Source organism: Mangifera indica, chromosome 18 (genome assembly GCF_011075055.1).
Source record: "Mangifera indica cultivar Alphonso chromosome 18, CATAS_Mindica_2.1, whole genome shotgun sequence".
NCBI classification, from domain to species: Eukaryota; Viridiplantae; Streptophyta; class Magnoliopsida; order Sapindales; family Anacardiaceae; genus Mangifera; species Mangifera indica.
In genome coordinates, this window is record NC_058154.1 from 2,216,937 (window position 1) to 2,231,192 (window position 14,256).

A 14,256-nucleotide genomic window follows, 5' to 3' on the forward strand; every position below is an offset into this window, starting at 1 on the left:
TTACTATAATTTAATATTTTACAAATATCACCACACAAATCATAAATATATAAGGTAGTCAAATTATATATCATATTGAAAATCTAATATTTGAATTGTGTATTATGAATCAAATCTTATGATAAACTTTAAAAATAATAAAATAATAATTTTTTTGTAATATCATTATTTTAGAAAATATTACAAATACTTTTAAAGTTTTGAAAAATCTTACTTTTTCATGTCATCTCTTTTTCGAAAATAATAAAGTTTTATCATGTCACCATTTTTCAAAAAGTGTATTGGTTTGTATTAATAAAATTATCGATATGGATCTATATATTCGTATTATATGATATACGTATTGTGATATACCAAATTTTCATCCACCATAAGATATGTATCACATGGTTTTGAAAACAGGATCGAATCAACTAGTTTGACCAATTGAATAGGAACCCACTAACCAAAAGGGTTTCGATTAATTTGAAAACTGTTTTTGAAGTTAAACTATTTTGGAATAGATTAAATCGTTTGAACCATCCAATTAGAGCAAGCAAAAAAATTCAGTTTGGTCTAATCAACATAAAAAATAGTTTTTTTAATTCATTATTAATTAAACTCAAGACCTCATATATCAATTTTGAAAATGTATAATATCAAACGAAGTTTATTTTAATATAAAAATATTCCAGATTATATATTTAATAATAAATTATGCATACTATGATTATTTTCTTTTACTTTAAATCATCTAATTACATATTGTAAAATCAATTATTATAAATTAGTTAATAAAAAATATTTAGTCATAATGTTTCTTAATAATTTATTTATATAGCCAAAGGAATATTTTTCACCTAAGTTTTAATTCAAAAATAAATACACACTCATAAGATTTTAAAAACTTAAACACTCATCCATGAACCAATAACCATTAATTTTTTTGATAAAACTAAGGGTAAAATAATCATTTTATTAAAAATATTAAAAAATATATAATTTTATCTCAGTTTCCATCTGGATTTTGAAAACTCATATTTCACCCCCTAAACTCAACTTTGAAAAATTATTTTTTTCCTCTAAATCCCTAGCTTTTTCTCCCCTCTCCAGCGACGGTGATGGTGATCACCACCATCTCTACCCTTAGTATAACCATCTCCCTCCTTAGCAGATAATGTCGATGGAGACGAAGAACTTTGTCTTTGCCACGATGATGAGTCTCGTCTTTCCGTCAAGAGCGTCTTTGTCTCTTTGTTGACAAAGACAAAAGACGAAAAATCTTCGTCTCTTCCTCGACGGATGAGATGACTCATCTCTCATTTTCGTCAATCGAGACAAAGTTTTTTGTCTTTATTGATGTCGTTTGTTGAGAAGAGAGACAACTAAACTAAAAGTGGAAACGGTGATGATCACCAATGCTAGAGAGGAAAGAAAATCTTAAGAATTTGAGAGAAAATATAACTTTTTAAAGTTAAGGTTGAAAGGTAAAATACAAGTTTTTAAAATTCAAGAAAAAAAATATATTTTTAATATTATTGATAAGTTAATGATTTTATCTTTAAATTTAACCTAAAAAAAATAATTATAATTGATTGATAAATAAATATTTAAAATTTAAAATTATGTGAACATATATTTGTATTTACATTTTACCTTAGATGGGAAATAGTCCTTCGGCCTATTTACATTAGCAAACGACTTTGATTGCGACGTAATTATTTACCGTAAGTGAACAGCTAATTGAAAGAATTAAGCAAGGGTCAAAAAGTGGTCAAAACGTAAAGGGCAGTCAAAGAGAGGAAAACGGAAAATTATTATTATTATCTAATTTTCTTAGAAGAGAGGAAAAAAATAAAACGACGACGTAATATTTTAGTGTCTGACACTCTCTCACACAGTCCAGCTATTACCGCGTTGGCAAACATCATTATCATCTGCCAATAATCTCTTGCAACTGTGGGGTCTTCAACCACTCCACAGGTTTGATCTCTGCATGCGCGACACGTGGCTTCATCTACTTCACCACTTTATTACTCTCCATACACACGCATCACACGTCAAAAAGTCCCTCTCTCTTCCACTCAACTCGACTCAGCTGCAGTAAAAGAAAAATAAAAATGCAATCTTTAAAGACTAGTCTACAGTGTCTACTTAACTGGCCACTGTGAAAAGGTTTAGATTTTCTTAGGTGTCCAGTGAAGGACAAATTAGTGGAGGAAATCATATACTTTAGTTAAAGATTTGGGTAGTACTTTTTCTGCAAAAATTTTCACAGTTTTTTTTTTTTTTAATTTTTATTTATTTTTATTTTGGTTTTTACAGAGGCACGCCCTTTATTGATGGTGCTGTGTTTCTCCTTTTTATTCTGCAACAACCACAAATAAAACCCTTTTCCTTTTTTTGAGAATCCATTCTTTTGTTTGTTCTGAATTCTCTTAAAAGCAAGCCAAACCCAAAGCAAAACCATGTCAGGTTTGTATAATCCCAACTTCTCACCTGCAAGAGCTGCTTCACCACAAATTAGAAGCACCCCAGATATTGACAGGTATACCCTCAAAGAAAGTCTTTATTTTTCTCACTTTTCACTCATCGGAGCTCCTGACTGCAACAATAACTTGTTGTTGTTTTCTTGCTGTTAATTTTTATGTCGGTTTACTTTTGTTTCGTAATTCTCTTGGTTTCTGATCTATGTCGGTTGATTGTTCTGTTTCCAGTCAATATTTGTCAGAGCTTTTGGCAGAACATCAAAAGCTTGGACCTTTCACTCAGGTGCTCCCGATATGCAGCCGACTATTAACTCAAGGTTTTTCTTAAATCTCTCAGTTTTGGATCTAGGTTTTTCTGCCTTTAAATGGGATTTTTTTAGTTCTCCCTTGTTTTGCCTCTTTAACTGCATTGCTGCTCTTACTGCTGTACTTGCTTTGTGCATTTAGATCATTTTGATTGTGCTACTGTTTTCATTAACCTTAAGGACTAGCCTTAGCTGCTCTTGAAATGATACCATCGAATATGCATCTCTCTTTTCTCTGATTGTGAAATTGAGTTTATGAATGGGGCTTTATCACACGGTAGCAGACTAGCAGTTGTTTTCTTGTTCATGTGATTTTGATTATCATTTCTGTTCAGTTATAGATGGTGTTTGTTGCCTTGGATGAGTGTCTCCAAATGCGGCATTCAAAGAGTGACTGTAGTTGAATGGGTACAGAATTAACTTTACATTCAGCTTATTGTGAAGTATGGAAGAAAACTACTTCAATTGTGACATTGGTGTATGTGCTATGCATAGAGCACAAATTGGTAACAAGCATGTAGTTATGATTTGTAATCCATCTGTAGGCACACCAGTGGCACTGTGGAAATTCATGCTTTTGAGGATGGGATTTAATAGCCATATATGGTTTGGAAATTAATTAGTTAATGGGGGTTGTTTGAAACAGATGTATGTGTTTGCCGACTTGTATTAACATTCAAGATGTAATCATCTTGTCTTTCATACCAATATGACACTGGAGCTGGTGTTACTTAGGCTTATTTCTTTGCAGTTCTTGCTTACTACGACCAATTTCTGTTCACCATTCATTGTTCTTCATTTTTCTCCTTCTTGTAATTAATTCCTTTTACTTTGTTTGTGTATGATCTCATGTTTCTTGAGTTGATCCACTTATCTTGATTGCAGATGATTTTCTCATACAAAATGCTCTTATATGTGCAGAGATTTTTCGGGTTTCTGGAATGATGCCCAATCAAGGATTTGGTGATTTTGATAGACTGCGACATAGAAGCCCCAGCCCGATGGCTTCTTCAAACCTTATGTCAAATGTTGGTGGTACAGGACTAGGTGGCTGGAATGGCCTTCCTCAAGAGGTATCTGTTCTCTTGTTTTCAATTCTGGATGTCAATCGCTTATCTGTGATTTGTGTTCTCTTAAATTTTGTTTTCGTTACATTTGACAATTCTTTAACATGTCTAATTCTACCCACTATAAGTTTGCAAATTTTATTTCTTGCTTTATATGAAATTTTGTATAAATTAAGTGAATAGCTCTTTGAGGTGTTCAGAATCGTATTACTTGGCTGTAGTTTCTCACATATCTCTTTTCATGATTCAATTTTGGAATTGTGGCACTTTCTTGATTTATTTTTCTATTATTTGTTCATATCTTATTGAACAATAATTGCATTGTGGAAGTGGCTTCTATGCACTACAGTTGGTTTAGCTAACATTATAAAGCTTTTAACTTACCATTAAATGGGGTCGAATCATCATGTTAAATGTACCAAACTGAATATAGTTGAGATTGATTCTGCTCTAAAATGAACGGTTAGAATTTGGTGAACTATTCAATATATGACCTAAATGACCCCTCCTGACTTCACTCTTGTGAGGTCATTCAATGCTGTTCTTGACTATCCGTCTGATTCAGATTATTGTTGGAATCTTAGTAGTCAAATATCCCTTTACGAATAAAAGAATTCAAAAAGATCTGACTTTTTGTTCTTATTAAAATTTTTAATTATTAATTGAACATCAGTGTTAAGCAAAGATGACTTTTAGAAAGTGAAATTAGTTCCTTCAGCAAGAATGGTTGTTGCAGATTACTACATACATTTTGTGTGCTTCTCTGTGTATCAACTCATATCCTATGCTGTGTGTTCTTTGAATGGTGAAAACCCATTTTTCTGTTTCTACTTTCTATCACTGCTTTATACTTATGTGTGTAATTCCATGGCTACATTACAGAGAATAGGTGGACCTCCAGGAATGACAATGGACTGGCAAGGTGCTTCTGCAAGCCCTAGTTCATATACAGTAAAGAGAATTTTGCGATTGGAAATTCCTGTGGATACTTATCCCAATGTAAGCTCAATACATAAAATGCTAGTTTATTTTGCCAAATCTGATTGGTTTATTGTACCACTGGAATTCTTCTCAATAAATTTAAGCCTTTATTGGGTAATAATACATTAACTGCCTGGTTTACTATTTTTGTTCAGTTTAACTTTGTTGGACGTCTTCTTGGCCCTAGAGGCAATTCACTGAAACGGGTGGAAGCTAGTACTGGATGCCGTGTGTACATTAGAGGAAAAGGTTCAATAAAAGATCCAGACAAGGTAAGCTTGCTGGTAGGTCTTCTTTTTGATCTAGTACTTCTGTAAACTTGCAAAATTTGCATGATGATTTTGCTGTAAACATCATATTAACACAGTGAATTTCCAAACAATTTCTTTTTTCAATTTTTTGACATCAAAGATTGGTTCTGAGTGCTGAAGTCAGTTTTTCTTTATCTTTTGTCGTCTCAAGGAAGATAAGCTGAGGGGAAGACCAGGATATGAGCACCTCAATGATCCACTCCACATTTTAATTGAGGCTGATTTACCTGCCAGTCTTGTCGATATAAGGCTGAGACAGGCACAGGAGATTATAGAAGAATTGCTTAAACCTGTGGTATGCATCTCTAGTATAGTTCTTGTCATTTTCTATTCAAAACTTCTTCAGATATATCAGTTGTTTTTTACTTTTTTCCTAAAACATATTTTTCACTTCACAAGACTGTATGAAGAGGAAAGACATGATACATTATGTGGTTATGTTGCAGAAAGTGTGCTCTTCTATAGGACAAGTCTTGATATATGTTCTTGGTTGATCCCCTATAAATTTCTTGTCATTGTCATAAGCATTGAATCACTGTTGAGTTTCACCATCCAAGTTTATTGATGTCATTCAAATGGAAGTGTGTGGCAGCGGCTGCTGCCTGCTTAGAAGTGAGGAGAGAGGTCTGGGGTAAGGCATGCCGCCCAATTACATGCTGTTATGCAGAAATAGATGACATCTGATTCTTCAAGTTGCAAGTTATTTTCGATCTTTATATCAGATCAATTTTGGTGAAATAATGAGCAGACACAGATAGTCCAGTGATTTATTAGGCTCATAAGATCATGATTCAGTTAGCTAAAAATTTTCTCTGCTGCTTTCATATTTTTCAAGTTCTCTTTATTCTTATCATGAAACTTTCATATGCAGGATGAGTCGCAAGATTTTATCAAGAGGCAGCAGTTGCGTGAACTAGCGCTGTTAAATTCAAACCTCAGAGAAGACAGCCCTGGGCCAAGTAGTAGTGTCTCTCCATTCAATTCGAGTGGAATGAAACGTGCAAAAACAGGGCGCTGATAGTTCATATTTATCCCTATTTGAAATGGTTTTTACCCTTTTCCATGATTCCCTGGCTGAGTAAAATTCTGATACAGCTCAATTCAGCACAGCTACAGAGAAAAGGATTATGCTAACAGTTCTTGCTGGTGAGCTTTTCTGGTCGGTTTCTTTTATTTTGGTTTTGTTTTTGGGAAGAACAAAAAGTATAACAAAGAATGGAAGACATTAAAAAGCACAAAAAAAGAAAAAGTTATATAGTTGGTTCTTGAGTTGTAGGTTCTGTTGAGGTCAGATTTTCCTGTAAACTCAATACATTCATTGGATTTATTCTTGTGCCAGTAACTTTGAGGAGTGTGGATTATATATAAATATTAATGGGGTCCAAGCATTAGGTGCTATCACAAGAAATTCAGAATTTTGTAGGTGTGTTTATGTCTATATGTTCTTATTATAAAAAATATAGCAGCTTTGAGAAGATGAAATCATGTTAGTTGAGTCTGTACTATTCTCTTCTCATATTTATTAATCTCAATCTTCTGGATCTTGAATTTGTGGAGACATCTACCCTATTAAATATTGTACTTATTTTAGCATGGCTTCTCTCTTTCTGTCCCAAGTATATTTATATGTAAATTTGTAAATATAAATCCTTTTCCCTTTGCTGGAGTGGCTTTAATTTTGTATGCTTTCGAGCTTTAGGTAAGAGATTCCAAGATGATGGTGGGGTTGTTCAAACATGTCTGCCCTGCCCGTGTGATTAGGTTTGGATCTGAGTTAAGCTAACTTGGCTCAGTGTTTGGCTTGATTTGAGATAGATGTAAGTTGGAGCTTCAGTTTAGTAACTTAGTTGAGTTTGGTTTGAATCTTCTTTTGATAGTATTATTTATCTCGTTAGTGATACTATTTATCTCTTTTATGAAATCTTTGACGAGCTCAAATTAGCCCATTCTGGTTTGGCTTGGCTCAACCCTCTATGTTGTATGAACTTAGTCTTGTTACCTTTTGAACAAATTTGCATCAGGCTTTAGAACTTATAATTTCACGAGCACGCACACACGCACGCACGCACGCACGCACGCACGCACATATAATTTGGTGTATATATGATTATGTTATCATACGATTGAGTGTTATTTTATTTTTAATTAAAAATCATTCAACCACATAATGATATATCATTTATTTGTTCATATATGTTCTCAAAAGTATCTATACATAGTTTAATTGATATATGTATGTATGATAGTGCTTACAAGAGTGAGCAATAAAATTATGTGTATTTATTTTAAGTATATATTTAATATACATAATCGTATGATTGAATGATTTTGAATTAGAAATAAAATAACATTTGATCACATGATATACAAATAAATATGTATTTATTTGTATATTTAAAATGAATACGTATAATATTATTTGAGAGTGAGATCCTAAATGAATGGAAGAGAAGATGACTAAATGGTTTATAGATACTGGGTGTCGAAACTAGTGCTTTAAATAAGTGATTAAAACTGTTTTTATAGCTCTTAGATTGGATTGATTCGAGATTGAGTTAGGTTATGATTTAATTATTGGATCAGACTGATATGATTATTACATTAACATTAGAATGATTAAAACTTGTTCTAAAATTTAAATTATTATTTTAGTGAGGCCAAAAGACTGATTCTTACCCAAGGTTTGGTAAAATCTTAAACTTATGCCTGTTATTTTTGAAAAGTTTCAATACTTATTTTTTTGTGAAGTTTTATTATTAAGGTTAAGGATAAAAATATAATTTTATTAAAAAATTAAAAATTTGTTACATTTTTTTCAAGTTTAAAAATCTAATAATTTTTTTTATTTAAAGTTTGAAAACGGGTATTTTCCTATGTTTTCTACTCTTCTTTAACTATCTCTATTTTGGCTAATGATTGACCTTTTTCACTCATATTTGTCGATGACATTGGGAGAGATGGATAAGAAGAGCTAGTTGTTGATTGAAATGGAGGTGATTAGAGAAGAGTAGAAAATCTAAGAGTGGAAATGACCACTTTTTATATTTTGAGTGGAGGAAATTTTAGATTTTTAATTCTAGAGGGGTAATATGATAAATTTTTAATTTTTTTAATATTTTAGTAAAATAATATTTTTATTTTTAATTATAATATTAAATTTTATCGTAAAAGTATATATTTAAAATTTTGAAAGTTAACGTATAAAAATTTGTGATTTCACTATTTCTTGGGTGGGAAATAGTCTTTAGTGAATGCAAACTTCGTTTTTCATTCATTATATTAAAGAAGCATCAGACATTAAATAATGAAATTCATCATAAAATTATCTATAAATTTATAAAACAAAAACTTCCTAGGATAGTTGATAAATTTTTATAGGTGGAAAGACTTTTTCCTATTTAAGGTATAGTGGAATCTCAAACATATCCGTTTACTTTAAAAAATTTAAATATTTATCTATTACTAAACTTTTATCAGAATTTTTATTAGGATAAAAGGTAAAATTATGATTTTATCAGTAATATTAAAAAAAATAATTTTATTTTATTTTTCCTCAAGTTTTGAAAACTAATAATTTTATTATATTTTCAATACTTTTTCATTTTTGAAAAATAGTTTCCCCTTCTCAAATCCTTAGGTTTCTTCCTTTAATTTTTTGCAATCATTCGATAACAGCGACAAATGTCTCTTTGTCTCTGTCTAAAAAGAGACGTCTCTTCGTTTGACGCTTCGTCTCCATCAACGAAGAGACGTCTTTGTTGACGGAGCTGAAGAGACACTTGTCGTCTTCTCCTCTCAGTTGCCACCATTGTCGGATGGTTGCTGGAAAGGGAGGAAAGTAATCTAAGAATTTGGGGGTGAAAAAGCTATTTTTGAAAATTGAAAAAGTTTTAAAAATAAGGTGAAATTATTAGTTTTTAAATTTTGGGGGGAAAAATGATTAAATTATAATTTTTTTAATATTATTAGTAAAATAACGGTTTTACCTTTACCCTAACAAAAAATTTAACATAAGTTGAGTGATAGGTGAGTGTTCGGATTTTTGAAAGTTAATGGATAAGTGTTTGAGATTTCACTATAACTTGGGTGGGAAAAAGTCTTTTGGCCATTTTTTATAATTATAATTCTTTTGTCAAGATTGGATTCAATTTGGAATAAAAGTCAATTTAAAACCAGTTTGAATCCAAAAAAATCTAATTCACGTTTGATAAAAAAATAATTTAATTTTGTACTTTGTTCAAACTGACTTGAATTCAAACATTTAAATTTATTCGAACTTAACTTAAATTAAATCTAAAGTAGACCTAAGGATTGCTAGTTGATCTACTTTGGTATTCCACTTTGTCGACTCAACCAAGGACCAAGGTTGGTTAGAAGCAAAATTTAAAAATTTAATTCAATAATATTTTATATACAAAAAATAAATATATACGTAATTACAAATAATTATATATTATTATATGATTATGTAATTTTGAATTTAAGATAAAGTGATATTTAATCACATGATAACACGTTATTATTTGTATATATTATTAATACATGCAATATTGCTTTATTTAATTTAATTAATTAAATGTAATCTCGTCAAGAATAAAAAGATTACCGGATTACCCTTTCATCATTTGGCTTATGTTGACTATTATAATTTTTTGTTAACGCCTTCTAATGATAGTTTGTAAAATATTAGGGGTCTTTTGGAATCATTTTATTTCTATGGAGTGAATGAAAACACGTAATTGTCGGGTGGAACTGACTTTGGACGATCTGATTTGCCAGGGTAGATCACATACAAATTGTCTCGAGTTGACTTTATAGTTTAGATTGAGCCAGTCAATCTCAGACAAAAGTTTTAATTTATAGTTTAACTTAATATTAACTCATTTATCAATTTGATAATACTATTTATCTTTTTAATAGCCATTGGATGACATTATATATTAATTCGAACGAACTTAACTTGGCATTATAAATTTGATCCAAACTTTAATATAGAGTAGTATATAATTCAGTTTAAATTGTAAAACCGATCAAAACTGCTTAAACAATTATTGTTTGGTTTGCAAAATGGTTTGATTTGTGTTAATAAATTTTTGAAAAATAGTTTTTTATTTGTGTTATAGTTTGAACGATTCTCAAACCGAATAAAAACCATAAACTGTATTTTTTAAAATATATATATAATTATATTTGATAGAATTTTTTTAATAAGTAATTAAATATACAACTTGTTTTATTCATAATTATTTTTTCATTTTCTTTATATATATTACATATATATTTCAAATTTATTTTACATATTTATATTATGTTCTATAAAATTATAATTCAATTAATTTCCAGATTAAATTTTTTCAATTTGGTTTAAAACTTAAAATGGTTTAGTTTAAAGAATTTTCAAATCATTTTTTTTAAGTTTAGTTTAAAAAAACTCTCAACTTATATCAAATCAGATTGTACACACTTATGTTCTAACAAAGTGAGACTTGACTTGGACAAGATAGAATCATGATAGTTGAATCGTGTATAAAAAGCATTATTTTTATATCGTATCGTATCGTATCATATGATATAGTTTTTAAAATATAAAAATATAAAATATTAATAAAATATAATTGATACGTCATCATTTTAAAAAATATCACAAACACTATTAAAAATTTAAAAATTTTCACATATACCCTTACTATATCTATTTTTTTAAAAAGTGTATCGATTCATATTGGTAATATATATCGTATTGTAGAATTCGTATTGTAGAATATGTATTATATTAATTACGATATATCTCATATATATATATATATATATATATATATAATTTTTTATTTATATCATATTATATAGTAAGATACTGATAACTATTAGAATCCATCCAAATTGATTTGGTCATGTGGGGCCTAAATGAGACTAATTTGTAAGTATTTTCTGTTTGTGATTAGATTTTAGTTAAAATACCTTCTTTTACTATTTCTTTATTAATTTTTTAAGGGAAAACTACTATTTCCCAGGCAAATCTTAGCCTAATCTTAAACCTATACTCACGAGAAATGAAAAACCCAAACTCTTATTTATGGACAAATTTCTATTAATTTTTTCTGTTAAAGGGAAGGGTAAAATAATCATTTTACTGTTTATATTAAAAAGTTATAAAGTTTCCCCCCTCCCCAAGTTTTAGAAACTAACATTTCACTTTTACCTAAAGTTTTCAAATTTTAAAAAATAACATTTTCACCCCGAAACTAGGGTTTTCATATTTTTTTAAAATTAGCCGTCCCCCATAACTTTAAAAAATTATAGTTTCACCTCCACTCTTCAATTTCATCTTCTGGTGTCGTCTCCGACCTTCTCCCTCTCTTTCTCCTTCTTCTGGTGCGACGGTAGTGGTGTGACGAAGAGAGGTGTGACAAAGAGATCTCTCTTCGTCACACCACCTAGTCATCCTTCGTCGTTAGTCGCGTTGTCCAAAAGCTACAACAAAATGTCATCCTTCGTCTGTTTTTCTAGATCTAGACGACAAATGATCATCCTTTGTAGCCAAAGATGGAAGATCGGTTGAAAGTGTCAGCTGTCGGTGGTGGTCAGAGAAGGAAACAAATTCTAGGGGTGAAATCTAAATTTTTTAAACTTTAAAGATGGGTTAAAGTATTAATTTTTAAACCCTAAAGGGGGGAATGATAAAAATTTTAAAGTTTCAAAGTGTATAGATAAAATGATGATTTTACCCTTGTCTCTGACTGAAAATTTGAACGATAGTTTGGCCATAGGTGGAGTTTGAGTTTTTTATCTCTTGTAGGTGTGAGTTTGAGATTGCGCTAAAATTTGGGTAAAACATAGACCTTTTCCCTTTTTTTCAATCATATAAATACAGCATATATATATATATATATATATATATATATATATATATATATATTACCTAGCCATACTTCTGAGTCCACGCCTATTCGCCGCCGCCTGCGATCTTCTTCTTCTCCCTTTTCACTTTTCACTTCACTTTTCGCTCCTCTTCTAGATTAATCTCTTTTGAGGTACATTTTCTTCGATTTTTTATTCTTTTTTTTTTTATTTTTTCTTATTCATATCGAAAGTTTTTAGCTTTAGATTACATTTGTGTATTTTTTTAATATGATTTGATCAGATGGCCCCGGTGGCTGGGCTTCGTTTCTCCGCCGTCTGTTCAACCAGACACATCCCTAACCCTAATGTTGCTGACAATAAAAAAATCTCAGCTTTTCCTTACAAGCTTCCCGATATTCCCCTCCCATTTGCTGGGAATCAGTCTCTTCGCTTGTTTTCCAATAATAAAATTCCCAATCCCATACTGAAGCCGCTTGCATCAACTGGTGGCGGTGGCGGCAATGACGGTGGAGCGGGACACGGGAAATGTGGTGGAGGAGGCGGTGACGGGAATAGTGGAGATGGGAATTTTGAGAGTGGAGGAGATTTTGGTCCGTTGGGCATTTTATCTAATGGGTGGAGATCAAGAGTTGCAGCTGACCCGCAATTCCCTTTTAAGGTTTTGATGGAACAGTTGGTTGGTGTTACAGCTAGTGTTCTTGGCGACATGGCGTCCCGTCCAAATTTTGGTCTCAATGAGTTAGATTTTGTTTTTTCAACTCTTGTGGTTGGGTCCATTTTGAATTTCAGTCTTATGTATATGTTGGCTTCAACAGTGTCTTCAACTGTTAATACTTTGCCTGGGATCTTTGCGAGTTGCCCAACTGGTCACATGTTTGAGCCTGGTGCTTATGGGTTGATGGACAGATTTGGCACATTTGTGTTCAAAGGGGTTTTGTTTGCTTCTGTTGGTTTCGCATCTGGGCTTGTGGGCACTGCCATTTCAAATGGGTTGATCAAGCTGAGGAAGAAGATGGATCCCGCATTTGAACCTCCAAACAAGCCTCCACCCACTGTTTTGAATGCTCTTACATGGGCTGCTCACATGGGTTTTAGCAGTAATCTCAGGTACCAGACACTGAATGGGATAGAATTTTTGCTGGCCAGGATTGTTCCTGATGTTGTTTTCAAGTCCTCGGTGTTGGTTTTGAGATGCTTGAATAATGTAGTCGGAGGGATGACGTTTGTGATGTTAGCCAGAATCACTGGTTCACAGGGTGCTAATAATGAGAAGTCAGTGGCAGAGCTGGCGGAGGAGAAGCAAAACTTGGTGGGTGAGAGTAAAAAGGACTTGTGAAGCAACCAGTCGACTTGATCATGGTGAGATAATGTTATGTGTTTTTATCGGTCATTTCTTGGCTTTTCATAACTTGGATATGTCATAGTACAGTAGCAACAAGGTCCAAGATGCGTAGATGTTTAGCTTTACAATTGTTCTGAGCTTGTTTTAAGGATAGCACCAACTGAACCCAACTCAACTGAGATGTTTTCTCTGGTTTATGTTATTTGATTTTTTTTGGTTTATTTATTGTAGCTGGTGGCTATTCAAAAATATTTGACAAATTTTACAGTATGATTGCAGAAGACATTACAGTAATAACATGTTAGATATGACAAAACACAAAAACATTGTAGTCCCTGTTGTCAGGAATGTCTGGATACAGATACCCAGAATCAATGATTTGATATGATTTTTGTTGATAAGATGCGGCGGAGAGGAGTGATTCCATCCGATATTAATTTATATAATATCAACCAATTGTTAATGAAGGTGGATTCAAACCAGTTCGGTTCAAATTTACTGTTTGATTTGAATATGCTAAACCTAAAATGAAACTCTAACTCAACAACTCAGTTCAAATTTGATTCACTTATCCTCTGATAATATAGTTTATCATATCAATGATTAGAGATAATAATTTTAACCCTAATTTAAGGGTTTTGACCCGTCTTTATTCTAATAGAAATGAGATTATTTGATTGTTTTGAAAAAGAGAAAGATGATAAAAAATATCTTTACAATAAAAAACAAGAATATATCCTTGACCTGCTCCACCTATTAGATTATTTATATTTTTCAAATTTACTTATGTTTTTTGTGATGTATATTAAAATTGTTGGCATATGTTATTTGACATTTAAAATAGTGAATTAGTTCTAATTTTAATTAATTTTTTATTTAATATATTTATATTATCTTTAAAAGATATGAAAAGAGAAATTT

General features: G+C 31.3%; 2 protein-coding genes across 3 annotated transcripts; both read left to right on the top strand.

The window, feature by feature from the left end:
• Nucleotides 1-2,262: 2,262 nt before the first annotated feature.
• On the top strand, nt 2,263-6,725 carry LOC123201263 (KH domain-containing protein At3g08620-like). 2 transcript variants are annotated; one of them, XM_044616687.1, is made up of 7 exons: nt 2,263-2,527; nt 2,697-2,785; nt 3,695-3,846; nt 4,723-4,839; nt 4,977-5,105; nt 5,284-5,427; nt 6,004-6,725. In XM_044616687.1, the coding sequence occupies exons 1-7, from the start codon at nt 2,448-2,450 to the stop codon at nt 6,148-6,150; spliced, it is 858 nt and encodes a 285-aa protein (XP_044472622.1). In that variant the 5' UTR covers nt 2,263-2,447; the 3' UTR covers nt 6,151-6,725. The 2 variants fall into 2 exon arrangements, with proteins under 2 accessions (XP_044472622.1, XP_044472623.1); XM_044616688.1 differs by having other exon boundaries at nt 2,296-2,527; nt 4,977-5,093.
• Nucleotides 6,726-12,042: 5,317 nt separating this feature from the next.
• On the top strand, nt 12,043-13,556 carry LOC123201359 (protein RETICULATA-RELATED 3, chloroplastic-like). The gene is made up of 2 exons (XM_044616829.1): nt 12,043-12,163; nt 12,274-13,556. The coding sequence occupies exon 2, from the start codon at nt 12,274-12,276 to the stop codon at nt 13,327-13,329; it is 1,056 nt and encodes a 351-aa protein (XP_044472764.1). The 5' UTR covers nt 12,043-12,163; the 3' UTR covers nt 13,330-13,556.
• The last annotated feature ends 700 nt before the right edge of the window (nt 13,557-14,256 follow it).

Bases quoted from the DNA above. Each gene is read 5' to 3' on its own strand.
- LOC123201263 (XM_044616687.1), top strand. From the start codon at position 2,448: ATGTCAGGTTTGTATAATCCCAACTTCTCACCTGCAAGAGCTGCTTCA. The intron at 2,528-2,696 runs GTATACCCTCAA...TTCTGTTTCCAG, and splicing joins AGCACCCCAGATATTGACAG to TCAATATTTGTCAGAGCTTT. The intron at 5,106-5,283 runs GTAGGTCTTCTT...TGTCGTCTCAAG, and splicing joins CAGACAAGGTAAGCTTGCTG to GAAGATAAGCTGAGGGGAAG.
- LOC123201359 (XM_044616829.1), top strand. From the start codon at position 12,274: ATGGCCCCGGTGGCTGGGCTTCGTTTCTCCGCCGTCTGTTCAACCAGA.